At 41.2% G+C, this 19,378-nt stretch overlaps 2 protein-coding genes across 9 annotated transcripts in view; one reads left to right on the forward strand and one right to left on the reverse strand.

Annotated features, from left to right (window-relative positions):
* LOC145439535 (uncharacterized) overlaps positions 1 to 19,378 on the reverse strand; it is a 355,509-nt gene that overhangs the window by 106,899 nt on the left and 229,232 nt on the right. The window lies entirely within an intron of this gene.
* LOC145439536 (kalirin-like) overlaps positions 1 to 19,378 on the forward strand; it is a 106,345-nt gene that overhangs the window by 69,453 nt on the left and 17,514 nt on the right. For all 8 annotated transcript variants that reach the window (XM_080317026.1, XM_080317027.1, XM_080317030.1 and 5 more), the window contains 3 exons: positions 17,192 to 17,302; positions 17,957 to 18,048; positions 18,961 to 19,116. In XM_080317026.1, the coding sequence (XP_080173152.1) occupies positions 17,192 to 17,302; positions 17,957 to 18,048; positions 18,961 to 19,116 (359 nt within the window). The remainder of the gene's footprint in view (positions 1 to 17,191; positions 17,303 to 17,956; positions 18,049 to 18,960; positions 19,117 to 19,378) is intronic.

Below are 19,378 nucleotides of genomic sequence, written 5' to 3' on the forward strand. Positions count from 1 at the left end.
CATGTGCGCCATTGTAAATAGGATATTGCGACGATGTGCGGCGATGTTTTGAATTGGATAGTCAAAATATGTGGGGCGGTCTGTCGATTAGGTTTTGTTTCCTACGGTATTTTTTCGCCCGATAAGTATGCGGTCGCACGATTTGGCGCTAAACGCTGCTGGTGTAAGCAGTTGACTGCAGAGCAGACAAAAGTCTGTCTCGTCGCATCGTCGGACTTTTCTCTCGTTATTTTAGCGGGTCGAAACGATTGCCGAGCGTGGCGAAGCGATAGACGAATAATTTTACTTTAGCGGTTCAATGTGTAAGCGAGAGGATCAGGCCAAGTTTGTGTGCGGGGGTTCTGCCCGCTTGTGATATGAGCTAGTCTGGTCAGCTGTGGAAGCCGGGTTGTTGCGCGGCGCGATTTCGAATGCAATGCGTTGAATCTTGGCCTTGATAGTCTGACCAACCTTAGTACTACAGAAATGAATTTTTGCATGGCCAACATTTCGCCTTCATCCGTGAATAACAGAATATCACCACATGATTACGAGTGTCGCCTGGGAAATGCCGTCAATCCCGCAAACGCTATGGTTACTATCATTAATTAAGTAAGTTGCTCGCGGGACGGAATTTGAATACTGCAACGAACCATAGCAGTACATTTATTCGCTTCAAGTTTTTCAACTTGCTGTCAGTGGGAGCTTGCAAAGACCATCGGTAAATGCGGGGATTCTAACTCAATATTTTAGGATGATATAGACTTCGCGTCGTAATCTCCGCCATTCCTGCGTCGCAACCGCTACTCATATTTGAATTTAAACCCACACTATCTGCATTTACCGATAATATGTCAGTTGAAAAGCTTGAAGTGGATTTATGTACCAATATGAACGTTTTGTTTGTTGCAAATTACCGTGCATACTCGTACACATTTGTAGAGTGAAGTCACGAAATCTGCCCATCGCTCTGAAAATACTCCAGCATTTCAAAACTTCGCGGATGTAATCTCTTGGGCGGCATATATCATGAACGAATTCCCGCCTGATAGCTTGGCGGGGGCGTGAATGCATTCTGCTAACGTGTGTAGCCGTGATGCAACAGCGTTTCGATTCCGTCTCAGTCAATGTATGATTCATTTGTATCCGGTAAATGAAAGTCGATTTACCCATATTTGTTAGCGTGCCGGCAACAGATTTCGCGTGCGTTTGAAGCCAAGTATAAATCTCAACCGTGAGCGGAATATCGGATGTTAACTTGACGCTCCAATTTAAAAAAGGATATGTGAATGTTTTTCTTTCTATTGTATCTGAGGCTAGGCTTTTATCAGGCGAGATATGTGTTAAATTACGGTATCGGCCTTTGTTTACTATTGTCTCACGTGGGGACGTAGTTGACGTTCATAGTCCAGTGTAAACGCGACCATTGGCCTGTCGGACGTAGCGTGGTTTACTTCTGGCGTACCTTCGACTTTGTAAATATTGGTTTATCGAGTTCTTTCAGTTTTCGCAAAGGACACGCGGCCTTTTTCTGTTGTCATTGTTTGAGCTGTTTTGCAATCCTGGAGATTGCACGGGGGGTCTTGATCCTGCTCCCCTATTATGCGCAGAGTATTTTATGGAGAGTTGGAGAATGGATAACTAATGAATTTTCCGCATTTCCAAATTACATTGGAATTGGAATTGGAATGATAGCTCCGCAGTTTTCCTCCAATTTTAATAGAATTAGAATGACTGAATCAGCGAAAACTTTGAAACTTATTTATATTCCGTATTAGAGAGAAATACAACAAAAATTAAGTGGAGTTGGTATGAAATCGGAGGGCATCCTCATAAGCAAAGGAGAATGGCAAATGTATGTACTGTACATTGTACAGCACACAGAGGCAGGCTTGTTTCGCACGATACAGTTCTACCTTAGCATTTTCAGGAAAACCAAAAATTCCTTAAAATAATATTACCGGCATGTCACTGTAATTAGTCTTAGAATTAAGCAACTGGAATTATCTGTCCATGTGTGTTTTTGGGTCCATTAGCCTGCATTTTTCACTGCGTAGTAGCGAATTATAATATTTCACGGCTGACTTGTCGATGATGCACGAGCTAGCGCGTAAAATGCCGATGGTGGGTGAGATAATTTTTGACAAATTCGCGGTATAATGGCGATTGATGAGCTTAGCGGAGCAGGTGTTCGTTACTTGCGTGTTATGTTGCCTGCATTCGATATTTTGTAGCGTTACGTTTGCGATGTGGGCAATACATGACAACGCTAGCGTATAGTGTTTCGTTTCATATTGATTCCCGTATTTTACGCACCAGTAGACTTTTAATACGAAGGTTTCGCGTGCGGTATTTCATACCTGGCGTTCTTAGCTTACCCAAGGGCTGGATCTTCCCGCAAAATGACCGCGAACGGATTATATTGTTATAATGTGAAGTTCTCTCGATGATAAACTGAGGAAGAATGTCAAGTTATAGAAGCCCGTATACGATGATTGTTACCAAATATCATGGTATTTTGTGTGCATTCCTTGACCTTACATATTTCTCCTAATTTGCGTGCCTACCGCACGCCGGTCGCTTGCTGAACAAATACATAGCGAAGACGGGGCTTGCGATAAAGAAGTCACCAAAATTTAAGTAGTGAAGACAATTTGCCTAGGTTGCTTCTTTGCATCCGTAAAACAATGATTGTCTGATTGGCTCGGAGCTGCATGCATATTGTACATTGCATAAATGCAATAGACGTCTATCGTAGACTGACAAAACGGCCTATGTTGTTGTCGGTTGTCGTATTTGCAAATGCAGAAATATAAGTGTGGGCCGCGAATGAAACTAGCACCCATTAAAATGTAAAAAGCATCTCTAACCGTTGGCAACCTGATCATCCGGCTAAATTACGGTTCGCTCTCGCGATTACGTCGCTGGAAAATGACTATCAGGTCTTCAGCAGCTACAATTGTGTTACGGGCCGCATCCATCAATGTCACCCGATTGAGGCCGCCCAAGGTATTCTCGGCATGGTATTGTGCAAATTTGCTGAACACCACGTTACTTGCTCCCGACCTGAGCTGAATTCTAGAATTTCGCGAATGTTTGTCGTTACCGGCATTCGAGTGTTTACAAGTCCGTCATGCGCCCGCGCTGATGCGGACTAGACGCGACACGATGCGTTAATTCGGCGTTTTTGTTTCGTCAGCCCTTTGACCGGATAGTTTAGGGTGCTGCGAATAATCAGGAAGCAGGTCACGATTCACGAAGTCGGTAGTGTCTCGGGCTAGAATGATGCGGATTTGCATAATTCGGACTTCATTCCGTGGAAAGTTACAGTTCGAGTATTTTCTAATGCTGATTATGTCAGCCTTTGATAACTAAGTAATTCTATTTGCCGAATTAGACTAATTAGTGCGAGATGCCAGGAATCTAGTTGTAATTTAATTTGTGAAATGTTTCTACGCTCTCATTTCAATTATAATCTAATTTCTAGTTTGCTGGTAATGCTGCAATAGAACTGAACGTTAGGGCTCTTCAAAAATGACTTTTTTTCTTAAATCATACTGGCTACTTGATAAAATTGTTAGGTTACCTAATTCAAGCCTGCACACAAAATTTGGTTCTATTCCAGCCAGTAACCACTTTGCTACAGGAGAAGAAAGTTTCTACTTATTATATAAAAATAAATAATAAAAAATTTGAAAATTTTCTCTTCACCCCATGAAAGTGTTAGGCTGTCTATAGAAACGATGCTCACCAAATTTGGTTCAATTGCAACCACTGGAAGCGGAGTTATTGTCGTCGAAAAATTTGGATTATGAATAAAATAGTATTTACGGTGACCGATCCTTTGTTTATTTATTATAGTTGTGCTCACCGTAAATACTATTATATTCAAATCAAAATTTTTCGACGGCAATAACTCCGTTTCCACTGGTTGGAATTGAACCAAATTTGGTGAGGATCGTTTCTATAGACAGCCTAACACTTTCATGGGGTGAACAGAAAATTTTCAAATTTTTTATTATTTATTTTTATATAATAAGTAGAAACTTTCTTCTCCTGTAGCAAAGCGGTTACTGGCTGGAATTGAACCAAATTTTGTGTGTATGCTTGAATTAGGTAACCTAACAATCTTATCGAGTAGCCAGTACGATTTGAGAAAAAAAGTCATTTCTGAAGAGCCCTAATGTTTATAGCTCTGTACTTTCAACGCTGTGGTTTTATTGCGTCTATATAAGACAGGGAGATCTTTGTGACTCGAAACACTCTATTTTTGAACGGACAGTATTTGTGATCGTGACTCGCGAAATTGGCTTAGCTGACGTTTTTGATATCACCATATCATCAGCCGTGTTTGCTATTCCGCCAGGTTTTATTGGCCGCTACGGGCATGGGCTAAAATTGAGTATTTTAGCGTAGAGACTATGGTCGTGTAGTGAGAGCGCGCAGCATGCGACGGCACAGCGGTTGCGGCGAAATCAACGAGGACACTCGGAAGAGATGGCTCGCCCGGCGGCGAATGCCAAAATCTCGATCCGTCGATGCTCCCAAGTCGGCTGAACTGCAAAGCTCGAAGGCGATCGGTGAGTATCAGTACTAGCCGCTTTCAAATTTCCGAATTGGGCTGCTGCAACGCAAATCCTCTGAATTCAGCGGTTTTTAACCTATATTAACATGGCGAACCCTACGCCAATCTGAAAGCCGTCTGCGAACCCAAATTTTCGCCTGGTCTATAAACTAAAAACTACAACAATACACATACAGTACGTCACTATAGCATACTGGGCAAAATAAACTGCGCATCAATAACTGAGTTGAAAGAACAAAATCATTAAAACATGGTTTTCGCACAAAACAAAATGATTATGCTGTATCTGTATAAGTCGGGTTTGTGTCCTCACCTCCTGCGAACCACTGTCATACTGTTGACTTTAATTTTCGAGGTATTGGAAATTATATGTCGTGAATTGCATTTTCAACAAACTCGAAATGTCGCGTGGTGGCGTCGACGTGCCTGTGATGTCGTAATTTCGGTGCGACAGTTGTCAGCCCTCATACGCCCGTATTCCTAAGAAATGACACTCCGGTTCCCACTTTTATCCCGTTGCATCGCCGGACATTGCTCTTTGTAATCGTATGTCTTAATAGGCATATTGACATTGTCGTATGGTTGAACAATCGAATTGAACCGAGTGTCCACACCCCACGAATTCCGTGACTTGACCGATTGAAGATTTGAAAATATTGTACTATTTCGTAGTCAAATAAATATCTATCATTGTATCTCTGCGGTTGCTGACATCAGTCGAGCAGTAACAAGCTGTTTGCGTCGACGGCGGTTCTCGGTATCAGTATTATGCAGAGTGCGGGTATACTCGTGTAACGTCGCGGGAAGCTTCTTCTGTCGCAATTCCGTGTTCAATCTCGTCTTAACCTCCGATGCTCTTACCTGAATTGTACTCGAATTGTTATTTCGCCATTCTTTACTCGATATTAGAGTCTGCCGCCAATCACCAGCTTATATACGGCGATAGCATGGATCGTATCTAGAACGAAAATTGTTCACTAGTTATTGGGCGCTGACGAGTTCCCGTCAAAAATATTTCAATATATATTTTATTATATATTATCCGAACGTATATGAATCACATGTACGAGTCAAACGACATCCACGCGCTTCAAACAACCCCACGTTTGTTTTTGTGCTCGTAAAGCCTCCAGTAAAAGTTATGACAGCACCGCAAATTTGACTCACCTGTTGTACGCATTGGGGGCGTGGGCTAACGTGGCACGCGGAAGCTGGCAGTTGAAGTGGTTACCGTTTAACGGTTGTTATTATGGTGACCTTTTCATAGGACCGCCGATTGTGAATCGAGCGTATTTGGACAGGCGATGTTGTATATGCGTGTGTAACATGAGCGGTTAAATCTTTGTTATTTGTAGCCTACGTATCGCGATTGTGTCAGCTGTTGGTACCAACGCTGTGCTTCCTACACTTCTTGTTGTGAACGCAAGCCTAGTGTGCGTGTGTTAAGCCGGGATATAGTCATGATAGGCTGTGCGGCGTGAGATGTGCAATAGCGCGGGACAGCGCCTAGTGTCTTAGGGTACGATGCGGAAAAGTCGTACCTACGTCGTGACGCCTTCATCCAGCGCAGCACGGAATCGAAGTGAGTCCTTATGAATTATGTAGGCAGCAGACACGACCGCTGCACTAAACTGTGAAACCTTGTGAAACTTACCAAGTGATTATTCTCACCTTTTTTCACTGATTCTTGTAAGATAGTATTTACGTACCCGTGACTTTAACTTTGCGGCTTGCAACTCGTTTCAGCGTTCAACTATTTTGGCAAAAGGTCCAGATACAAAAGTTAAAAATTGCTTTGGTCCGTAATAATTTACAGCAATACGCTGGTCAGACAGGTAAGGGTCCGCCAGTTGAGTAGCCCATATTCCACGTAGATGGTTTATCTCTTCGGTGTGCGTGCGACTTGCAATACTTAATACTTGCAGTGGAAAGATAGTTATATCCCTATGATAATTGCAGCGGAAGAACAGTCATATATTTGCAGAATTGGTCTTTGTAGTCGTAGAGACGGTAGGCTACTTCCCTGGCATTAGAAATTACGTCGTAATTTTCTGCTGCAGTACATATAAAAGTAGCTATTTTCCAGTAAGAGTAAATATTCTTTCTAGTTATGGTTTATGTAAAAAGATGAAAACTGGAGCAAAAGTAGTATAACGACATACCCACTTGAATAAGTATCGCTCTTAAGCCTAACCTAATCGCGTATTTCGTAAAAGTACAATATTTCTTAACTGCGTAAAGTGAGCTCTTGCTGTTGGTATTAGCGACACAGTAAGCATGGCTAATAGCGAGCATCTCCACGTTATGGGTTTGGAGTATAGGATTATGTAGCTCCGGTGCTGCGCCTTCGTTGCGTATTAGTGATCTTGATCAATAGACGTAAGTAAGCCTTGCTGTGCAGTCGATACGCGCAGTCAAACTTGTTCTTCGATTTTGTTGTTGTAGCGTCGTGGCACTGCTAGCTTGGATCCGCTATAGTGAGTTCCGGCATGTTTCAAACTATAGCGGACACGCTGAAAACATTGTCAGTACTATAGTATATCCGCATGTCACTGGTAGGCCAACTAACCGTTTCCACAGATCGAGACCCCGTTACAATTTGAGAGTCGATCGACCAATGGGATTTGATACCTCGGGACATGGTTACCTTCGTCTCAGTTCTTCATAATATGTATTACATACGATGGGTCGCAAACGTAAACGTGCAACGTTGCGAGTGGCGGGCTAATTTCGCACTAGAACGTATCCGAAACATGAATTTAATTGTTATTGGCATTGGAAAACCCGGCTGGGTTGTATGTGAGATTGAATGTTGGTTGGATTGGTTGAACTACGCACCGTTGCTTACTTCAACTGTATTTTGTTCTGTTTTGTCCCATTTGCACCGCCCTGATGGCGTTGATGTTATATTGCGTTTACGTTACCATTGACCACCGACGCTATGTCATACAAATAACTTACCGAATATTTCTTGCCAAATCATGTAGTTCGCTAGCTGTCGCTGTCGCCTTTTTCAATATTGTGATTTCTCTGTTGCTACTCCGCTTGTCTTGCATAAAAATGGGTTATTGGCGACGCTATCGATTCCACTCCGGTCGGATTCGCTTGCAGTCGGGTCCAAATCAGTAATTTTGTAAGAAGATTACTAGTACCGGTACCAGTTTCTGACATCGAACATGTAATTTTATTGAAATGAAAAAACGGGTTCTAAAGCGTATGAGTTACAGGTTACAGTGTATAGAAAGGAATTTTAGCGTTGTTGTCTCCACGATACGAAAGTTATGACACAAATCAGTAAGAGAGCGACAAAACAATCGTGTTTTTGCGGTGGCGCTAATCGTAATTAGAGAAGCGACTATCGTTACATATTGATGGAGGTATTTTCTTCTTGGTAAATATATGTAATTAGAGATTGAAGTGTGACTAAAATAATGTTGACTGATCGCGTCTGTCACGACCGATGGTAAAGTGCAACCCCTGTTGTAAGATGCACTACAATGCATTGCTTGTATCCGTTTTCTAAGCCTCTATCTGTAAGCTATTTGTAAGCTACGTGGGCATACTTAATAGTCTACGAATTCACCTAGAATCGCAAGTATCTGATTACGGGGGCGGTTGTGAATTGGTGATGTCATAGGGCGCTTTGAAACGCGACACCGCAGAATTGGTTTGTACTTTGGCATTGATAGATTTAATATAAAATTGCTGCAAAATTCTGTACGCTAGAAAATAAAAATGATTTAATTATTTCCTTGTATCAATCGCGGTTTAGATGTTGAGTGTGTTTGACATCGTTCGCTGAAATCTAATTCCGATCATATGGTAATCGAATACGGCGTATACGCGGGCGCTGTGAGCAAAGTATCGAGCTTTGGAGTCCGATTATTGTCGATACTACACTTTAAAAGAAACATCGTTATCGGTAATTTGCGGTAAAAGTGATCGAACTTTTCGTGACGTCACAACATCGTAATATTTCTTATAGCTTAGGTGTCCAGATGCGGCCTTTTTAGATTATTTCGTGCCCAAGCATACCAAATTACCAATGGCAGTTCCAATAAATGCTCCGAAGTTTCGGAAATGCGCCTTAGCTAAATGCCAAATGGACTGAATATCGACTGAATACATCGGGGTTATCGCTTCGGTATCGGCTCAAATGGCTCTAATCAAGATTATTTGGAATGACATTGTTGATCATCCAGACTCGTGGGTAATCGTAATCTTGTTTAACGCGAATGTCACGAGTTCCCCGTTTCTATAAAAGCTTATTGGATTAGCAGTCGGGATATTACCTTCGATATTGGTGCGGTCTCTGGGGACAGCCCATGCTAAATATTCTATTTTCGAAAGCGCCAACTGATGAATTCTGAGCCGTAAAAATATTTTTACCAATATATTTTTGGTCCCTAAATCATTTATTAATGTACCGTAAATACATATGCATACGCAATTCAATATACAAGTGTTAGTTAATTCAGTCATTCTTATCTAATTTTTAAAAAGCGGAAAATTTTGTAGTTTTCCGACTCCGGTATTACGCAGGCCAATGCGTTTGAAACTCGCGTTCTACAATTCTAATGACAGGTGATATAATGACATCACAGACGCGTCGTCCGCTAACCTTGAATACACCCGGAAATCTCGGTGAATACCTTTCAATAAGGCTTTGAAAGCGTGTGCGTTTCGCAATAGAATCTTTTCAGAATTGCAGTTTCGTTATGACTTATGATAAGTCTCGAAGCCGGCTTGGCATTTCTGACATCCCGACCAGCTGTGGTAGTACGTCATGACGTAATTAGTCACGTCTCGGAAATGCCGCTCGTGTATTAGATTGTCTATTGTGACAGCGCGGTCGCGTCATGCGATACCTTTAGACTGGTTTTGCTGGAAATGCTTCTTACGTTGCAAAGTTCGCGACGAAATTACACTCTCCTTCTTGGTAGCACCTTTGCCTTTCGTGATAATAATAGATCGGTGTGTTTGGTTTTGAGCAGGGCCTGACGCAGTGGTACGAGAACCAGAATTTGAGTCGATTATCAATACTAATGATTCGGGTCGAGTAGTTCGAGATGATTTTGCAAGTACCGAAGTTATGTGCCCCAGAGTTTACGGTTTTTTGTTGGAAAGTGGATTGAATTCCGAATTAGCACGGGAATGGCAAATGTCTGGACGCCGAGCTTTGCTAGTTTCGCATTAAACAATTCTCCGGTAGTATTTTCAGGAAAACCATAAATCAGATTGGAATTGAAATGAGATCATAAGCACATTCCACATTCCGCGTGGAAAGACAGTCCACTAGTGCTTTTTTTACATTCACGTCATCTGTATTTGGGTTTGGCGACCTTACAACTCCAGCGTCGCATGCTAATGGTCGTATTGTTCACGAAATAGGCTGTCGAATGTGTTTTGATAGAGATGGTTTCCAATGTTGCGCAAATTCCAAGCGTCTACAGGCACAGCAGTGGTTTTTAACTTTCTGGAAGGCACCTAACCCTACCATTACGATACAGGCATTCATCGAGCCCTTGCCAGTTTGAAAATTGAAATGCACTTCTTTCGGTAATCTTTTAGCTACCTTGCCTTGATGGAAATGAATGAGAATCTTGATCCAGGCTGCCTGTCGCACTGATTTCGAAAATTTTATTTATAGATCAGGGCAATGGAGCCCCTTAAAAATCAACCTCAAAGATGAAAAAATGCCAATCTCATCGTTGTGAATGCTTGACAGTGAAACGACGCAACACTCAATTGCCTGTAGATGACAATTTCACCCTTGCAGTATCATTTTACAATGCAGTTCAAAGCTTTCCTTTATATCCGAGATATATCTTGTAACAAACGGTGTCAACATCTCAAAGGCTTGAACTCCGCTGAACCCCTGAGAATAACTCACCGAACCCTTGGGGTTTGATCCAAGCAAGGCTGAAGAAATACTGGTCTAGAGCGTTGTGAAGAGTAGTTATTGGTCTCGTTCTGGACACGTTCTAGAACAAATGCGCTGCCGATGTGAGAGTAGTTCTAATGCATATTGGGTATGGCCCCTGATTTGGTAGCCTGAATTACAATTCGTCATTGATCAAATTCGTAGACTGTTTGTTTTTGAAAAGTTCACTGGTATCTTCATGGTAAGGAAACCACATCTTGTCGAATCGCTCTAACGAGCGCACTCTCATTATTTTTGAGATTTTACAAAACACCAATGCTTCGTGGAGCTTCTTTAAACTCCCGCATACTTTCCGAAAGTGTCTGAGCCTTTGTTTATTTACCATTAATATTCTATTGCATATTGTTAGCCTGGAGGAATCGACAGTCTTAAAACTCTTCAAGCGGGATATTTCACGAGTTTAGTAGCATTTTTCAATCGTCTGTTTTTAGATAATATACCGCGAATAATGTTTTAGTCGAGCACCTGCACGTTGTTTTTAGTAATCGCATTGCTACCGAAATATAATCTATCGATATCTATATTTGTCACGATACGCGACCTTATATTCGACGTAGCGGATGCTATGAGTTGACGTGTCACTGTCGTTTTTTAGTTAGAGATTGTTGCGTTTGACTGATGTCGCCGTCCGTTGGGAATGTGTTGAAAATTCTTTTCATTCTCGTGATGTAGCACCTGTTTATGAGGCGGCTGCAGTTACGTATGCAAGCGTAGTTACTAGTTAGTGACTGGGTATTAGTAACGGCTCGTAGCATTTGTGAACGTATGTGGTGTAACTGCAAATGCGATTGTCGTTTAATAGCGCCTCGTGCATTTAACGGGTGGTCGAGGTCTCAAGGTTGTCATTTTTGAAACTGAAATTAAAGCGAACGTATCATTGTAACTTTCTGCTCTAGTACAGGTATTAGTAGCTATCTCCAAGTTAGTATTCTAGGCCTAAAATTGAGTAAAAACGGGAAAATGTAAGTCGAAATAGTAATAGTAAGTAGACAGAATAGACTTGGGTACTCCGATAAAGTACAAGTACTGCGTTAATTCAGTGTGAATTTGGTTACTCACTCCGCAAATATCATTGGCTGGACCGGGCGTGATTTCAGGCGGCTTGCGGGTCGTGACTCTTCTGGTTGAGTAATCTTAAGACGTAATCTATTTGTTTGCCTTCATGCTCGGGTTCCGGTCAAAATCTACGGGCTAATTTGAAGCTGGTTAATGATTTGTACGGGCGTCGCGTCTTTGCGTTGGCGTGAACTTAGTAAGTGCGCTCTTTCTGCGAGCGTCAAATCAAACTTTTGACTTATCGATCGCCAGCATCCGTAAATCAGATTTTGGGCTGTGTTTTAGTTGTAGGTAAGTTTTGGGTGTGCCAAGATCTAGCATTTGATCATCGATCGAGTTTGCCGGTTACGTTACGAGACGCTGACGCGAGAAAGTGTAGTTTTCGCCCCTGACCGTCTGAGGGCCATGCCAAGGCTGTATAGTGTATACTCAACTATTTTAGCAAAGGCCCAGTTATAGAAGATTGAAAGGTGAAAAGGGTAGAAATAATTCCATTTTAAAAACTGCCGAATCGAAATTCGTTTGATTACAATTCTCAAATGGGTCGTTCACTTCTAGTTTATAAAGCTGTAAGTAACGGCCGATCGTCTATCGCCAGATAGGACATCTCTGTACCTTAGGAATGATTCATTAGTGTTGTGTTATTATTCGGCAATATTAATATATCGTTGGTCGCGATATTGATGTTTTGTACTTCTAAGAGTCTAATTTTGGTTTCGATGACGATTGTCGCAGCACTGTGACGTCACAGCGATGATCTCCTCACTAGCTACGAAACGAGACCGAGATTGATCGCCCGTAGGCTACTTATCGCACGTGTAGTGATGTTTTCAACTTGCTTTATATGTTGATTTTTTTTTTTCTAAGCGGTTTTGAAAACTGCATCGCGTGACGGTTTGATTGTGGCCGACATCGACATTCAATAACCAGGTCGTAACGTAACTTTATCCGCCTATTACGTAATGCGCGCGAGGTATTTTTGCGGTTGCATGACAAAAATCATCAATCTGCGAGCCATATTTTGCGATGTGCCATGAGTGCAGTGGGTTTTGTGATGGAGCGGCATCGTAAACCGCGCATCGCGCTAAAACACGATGATGTATTTGATTGAGCAATGCTCATTTTAATCGCCACCATCTCGAACGCGTTGTGATGCAGCGGTCGTAGAACACAACCTTCTGTTTAGGCTGTGATTCGCTCTACACTGTTGTTACGTCGGCCGTGCCACTTTACGAGAGCGCTTTTTCACGCTTTCAGTCTTCAATGTGCTTCACGTTGTCTAACCCGTGACTTCAGGTATGCGGTCACGGTGCGAGAATTCTGAAAACAATTTCGCGCACGCCCGTTGGAGAAAGCGTTATCTGCGCTCGGATCAATTTGTGCCGTGGAAACCAGTAGTTTTTTTCAGTGACTTACTGTTGTTGTCAGGCCTTGGGAATGTTGCGGCAGTGCGATGCGTTGACTGGACATTCGGTATTGTATCGTGTGGTATAGGGGTGGTCAAAGTAGTCGTACCCAAGTAGGAGTAGGAGTAGCGGCGTAAGTGGCTACTGAGGTAGATGTAGCCATTTCCAAGTAATAAAGTAAGTAGGGTGTTCTAGGCCTAGTTTTGCCTGAAAATCTAAGATTCTCAGGTGTGCCACGAATATTTTTAGGAAAGGAACTGTATAAATATTTTTAAAGTCGCCTGAAGACCAGCGCATACGACTTAGAGGCGCTCTATCTTCTTCAACGGCCGATAAATAATCTCGATGAAACCCATTATGCCATCGTGATAAATCGAGCAATCAGCAGATGATCTGCACATTAATTTACGAAAATGCCTACTTCATAATAAAAGCTTTTCTATAAAAGAAAATGGACCATTTTTGACTGTCTCTTTCCAAATCCTATTTCTTGATCGGTGTAATAACAATTAAAATTGTGTTTACATTTGGATCATCATGATAACATGAGCATGGTTTTTCTTTCTGCCTCAACTTGAAAGCTTTGAAAGAGAGACACACTGCCTGTAATTGATGACGAAATGCGGATATGTTTGTCTGCAATGTAACCTCGTTTCTGTTGTTATATGTTCTGTTCGTATAAATTCAAAGCGTTAGATCTATGAATTAGCGTTGTGTCGAAAATTGTGATGTAGACTGATGCAGTTGTAGGCGTAGTCAAGGCTGTGGTGGCGATGAGTGAATCATTTTGGCAATATCACTCTAAGCTAGCCCACGAAGATGTACTCGGTTCACGATCGTCCGGGTGCCTTCTGGTATGTCGCCATGTCGATAATTGCCCGGGGGTTATGCGCGTTGAGGTGGGAAAATCGCGGAGAATTTTGCGGGCATGGTACAATATTAGACATTGTTCTGTTTTTCTGAACTGAGTCGAAGCGATGTCTATTGTTGGAATGCATTGTTTTTGATCGATGGGTATAATCTGGTTTCATATGTGCTCGGTAACGATTTACTGGTAATGCGCAGAAATTTGTATTGTTGTTAATTTTCTGTAGGCTCTATGCGTTGTTGGCCTATTTAGTTTATGTTAGGATCGTAAAAGTTCAGTGGAATTTCCGACATCATGTGCGTTTCCTTCGAAAACTATTATTGATATCGTTGGATATGATAAGAATTGAATTCAACTCACCATCGAGCCGTCATGCACGACCTTTAGTAGCGCATGATTACACGTCAGATATGTACCCATCCCCGTACGCTATTGAAATGTAACTGTAAGCTTCGCTGGCGTTATGTGCATCGTTCTGGCAGAGTTAGCTTTGTTCGTTTATTTATTACGGCATTTCCAAACACAACAAGATTGTGATACAATGAAAAGATAGGAAGCAGCCTAAACGGCTTGGATTAGTCTAAGAAATCAGACCTGAACCTCGGGCCTGTACTATATCATGTCAATTGTAGATATAATAGGCATATTTACTTGATAAAAGTAATCACGCTGATACTCTTCAGGGTTAATCGTCAGCAACTAGTAGAGAATTGAAAAGACTATTGGATATTATTGAATTGTATACTGAATTTCTGTAACTCCGAGAGTTATTGTTGGTCCTAAACGCCGTCCGCGGTGGATTTCTCGGCGATATGATAAGAAAGTCGATTATGCATGAAACGATGGCCACGTGACCCTTGTTGCTTAGCAAGCACTTAATGCAAATGCACGACAACGTAACGCACGCTCTTTCGCGCTGGTTAACACATTCTTGTGATAGTTACTCATCGCTACCGAACCATAGAAATTGACTATTTTTGTAGGCAAGGGTATGTGCTTGGCGTGTATAGGTTTGCGTCATAACGTTGCATGTTCAGTAAGGCGCAGACACTTCGTTCGCCGTCAGTACATTTGTTTCTGTTGAAATGTATTCGTTGGTTTTAAAGGTGCAGGTTACAGAATATTTCTTTCATTTTCCGATTAGTTTCGAAGGTAGTCGGCTTTTCATTTGAAGTTTATTAGCGTGCCGTGGCATGATGCCGGCTCCTCGATACCGTTAATGGTATTACGCAACGATCATTAATGAGGTTTACAAGCAGTGAGTGTGTCCCTAGTCTTAAGATGAATGCAGTGTCGGACATATGCACGCTGGTCGCGCCGACGCTGGCTAGTTAATCAATTTTAGCTTGTAACGAAATGGCATTTTTGTCCGATGATCTTTCTATGTTCGTGATTACCTGCGTACATAAGGGCATCATCGATTCCTAATTGCGCTCGTGATATATCATAAGGACTAACGTCACCTGCAGGTGTTGTAGCCGTAGTTGCGATGTTGGCGTGAGAATGATTTGACTTACCCTAGGAATGTTTAGGTTGTTGTTTAGTGTTATGAAGTGAGATACCTTGTTCCCTTGAAGTCTTTTAGAAGGTGTTTTCGAGTATGGCAGAAAATTGTTTTTGGATAGTAAGTGGGCTTCAAAATGAACTATTCTTTTCTGTTATTCTGTGTCACAAATCTGATAAGTGAATTCTGTTTGTTTGTGACCACATCCGGTAATGAGCTGGTGCTTATAATCAGGAGAATCGCTTTATGGTGTACGCTAGGTAACCAGGCCCAGCTCACTTTAACATAAAAGTAATCAACTTAGACATTGTTTGCTTTTTACCTGTAATGGAATTCTGAGATCCCTGTATTGCGCTTACGTGTTACGTCAACATAGTAACGAAAAGGCGGTTGTTCGTAGCTGTTCTTATTGTATAAAATTATACTGTTATTATTGTACTTTCACAAATACCATTTACTGAGACTATGGGACGATTTGCTATCAAAACTGACCGTGAAACTGTTACTTCAGATAATACAAAGTACTTGTTATGACATAGAGTGGGATCGTGGAACACTGGAACTATGTTTTAGCGCATCAAGTAGACTATATAACTTGGAAAAACCATAAACTGTTTTGCTAAGTATGCAAGCGTTTGTGCGAGTTTTCAATTCATGCAGCTGTACCAAGCCAAGAATTAAAGGTGATGGTTGTGGTTTCGGGAAATATTGATTCTCCGTAAGGCAGCTTTGTCGCATAATATCTAAGTGTACTATGTGGTCTTTACCTTATTCTGCTAACCTTTTACTTGTCTATCAATTTTGGTATTTTTCGTCACAGTACCGTAGTTGAATATACGATATTTAACCCCGGTTTCCGATTTTATATGATTTCAGTGTGACGTGTTGTGATGTTATAGCCTTGTTAGTGAATAGTTACACAGATCAATTTACTGTTTCTGCAGTTTCACAACCCTATTGATGTGTCGCATTGATCTAAATACGGGGTATCACACTGTGTGTAATATTCTGGTGACGCTCTATGAGCAAGATGCTTCCATGTAATCGTGACTTTACTGAATGCAATTGACATTTTGTCATTTGTCTCAGTTGAGAGCGATCCAGCCGTTGTGCGGCAGGGCTTCCAAGTATGGCCAATGTGCAGTTAGTGCTCACAAAAATAGAATTTGACTTATAAAGTGACGAAGCTTAGCTATTTAATGAAGTCCTACTTCCCTATTGTTGGCTCAATGCAATTTGCCGAATGACATAATTATGTTGTGAAATACGCAGCATTGCATACACGCTTAGTAGTGACTTTAGCAATGGAGTCATCAGTATTTCTGTCAAACATCTGTCTCAGTTTACTGTATTTACTAACACAGTATGCACTATGCACCCTTGTAGTATTGTGTTCTGTGCGCTGCAGTTGAATGGTGATTTTTTGATAAAATGAATTCATAGACATAAAATGTTGTTAATAAATGAGCCCAAGTCTGTTGGTGGAATCGCGTATCCGGCAGACCATATTTCCATTTCATTTTCGCGTTGTCAGCAGCTTGACTGACTTTTGTCCCGTGAAAGTGTTGCAATGATTTGGTAGGCAGTTACAATGTCACATCAAAGTGCTCAACTCCTAAACGCTTGTGTATAGTGAAATTGGAAGAATTTTGGGAAAATACCTCTCACATTCTCGACAAACAACGCAAATGTATTCTAGCATGAAGCAGACATCAACAGAAAGCTTGATATTTTGCCTAACATATTCTCTTTTATGACTCATTCTACTGTGTTCTGGCTCTTCAAGTTCCTTGAATTTGAGGCATGGTATCCATTGGCGACCTCTCTGATGTGCGTGTTTATTTTTCAGATCCCGACAACAATTCATCTACCTCGTCACTGACTGGCATCACGGGGCGCTACAAAAACAACCCGTCATTGCAAGGCTCCAGTGGCACGCTACCTACTGATAAGAAGACAGGTAACTTTGCATATCTATCATCGCCGCGTTATTAGCGTTTGATAATATAGTAGATTCCACTAATTGAAAACGATTGACAATCAATTTAGCATTTACGGTTTTGTTCGTCATATTACTCCACTGAAATGTTGATGTCGTTTACTAAACGGTTTATTGTTCAAATCATTTCGTCCAAAAACTACATACTCAAGTGAATGAACATCACTGTGCTGATTACTTCCTTTTCCAAAATTTATGTTGATTCACTTTCAATGGTCTCCTAAAGTGCAAAGAAAAGAACCTATTTCATGTAATAAAACGCATATACACCACTTTACCGTGAACCGAGGTCACAGTCACTGTCATGGGATTTAGTAATAGACAGAGTTCATTGTTGCATCCTAATACCAAACCACAAAGGATTATTCTGAAGTGTCAGCATGCACCTTTATTTCACTGGCCGATTTATGTAATAATGTGTAATTGCAAATGATAAATTGTTGGGCAACATAAAATATCAGAAACATACCCTAATCTCATCAGCCTTAGATGACACTTGTGGTCACTCTTGTAGTGTGGTAACTAGTGTACTAGCTGACAAAATTGGAGATGTATTATTGACTGGTCAAATCGTGATTGTAGTAGATGGGGAAATTTATTTTGAATTTTTTTCAGGCTTTTTGAAATGGCTATCTACAGGCAAGAAAAAAGGACCGAACAACAATTCAACTGCGACGCTACCTCCGAAATCGCCCAAAACCCGCAAGGTATCGAAATAATTGTGGTCGGCTTATCTTATCTGTCATGTTTTCTTCATGAAAATTCTTCAATATTCGTTGCAATGTTTGTGTTACGCCTTGAAGTCAGGTCGGTCGTATTCTTGCTCAAAGGCAGCCTTGGTTAGGCAAATCAAAAAAATTGTACGATTTGATATAAATGGTATGATGCAAATCTAGTCCTCTACGTAATATCAATGATGTTTGCTAACACCTAAAATATCTTCATTTCTAAAGGTCTGTGAATATCCAGGATGGTTCTTGGCAAAAAACAACGAAGAAAAGCCATCTTTGCCACTGTGTTCAATAAATTGATATTACGGCTTGTTCATGGTCTGCTATGCTATTCTGTAAGACCCACGATATTATGATTTTGCAAAGGAATGATTGGAAGGAATTTGTAAATTCGTGTAGTACATGGGGCTTACGTCGACTGTTCGCCTTAATTATGTGTATTTTCGTATTTGCTGATAGAGTTGTTGGGATGCAATATTCTTTTCGATTCCGTACTAGTTGCTGACGATTACCCTTGACAAGTGTCAACCAAAATTATTCAGGTATATTTCAATATGAACTTGAGCAATAAGTCAATTTTATGTCAAAATCTCTCTATGCTACGTTTCAAGCCAATGGCTGAAAATAATGGGACTTACTGTGATGTAAATATCAAAAGTAATCTAAACTAAGATCCCCCACAAAATGTTAGGTTACCGTACCCCTTCGCGTGTGATAAGCTACAGGTCATTTCCATTAAGAGAAAATGTTTGGTGTAAATTCACAATTGCTAAATGTTATTTACACAACTTCGAGTACAGCGTTTGAAGGATAGATAGCCTATTCACCAAGCTTGGTTTCAACTTTCAACAGTCTATTTTTAGCAACTTGAAACTGTGAAATTTTCAGGATAAGAAGAATTCGTACGACGCCGATCCTGTCATCAAGGCGTCTTCTGTGACACACCTCGTCGACCAGTCCGATGGCGACGACATCGAGTCTGCCCTGGCACTGCCACCAGCCATGCCAATCGTGGAGAACGTATTTTCGGAAAACGGCGTCAAGGTAAGTGGACGCAATCTAGGCTTGCCGCATATGGTGATAACATGGCAATCGTAGCAATTGGGATAATTCGGTGGTTAATTCTTTGGTAGTAGATCGGGATGCTTGTGAATACGTAACACGTAATCGTACATATATAATGATTATTCGAGTGTAAACAATCTGGCACGAAAGATCTATAATTTTTGAAGTGGTTCATTTTTGGGTCTAGTGTACTTTCTAATCCACGCCGAGACATGCTCCCCATGACATCACCAATCAGAGT

The sequence above is a fragment of the Botryllus schlosseri genome, chromosome 5, assembly GCF_051294905.1.
Source record: "Botryllus schlosseri isolate E-star chromosome 5, Bs_hap1, whole genome shotgun sequence".
NCBI classification, from domain to species: Eukaryota; Metazoa; Chordata; class Ascidiacea; order Stolidobranchia; family Styelidae; genus Botryllus; species Botryllus schlosseri.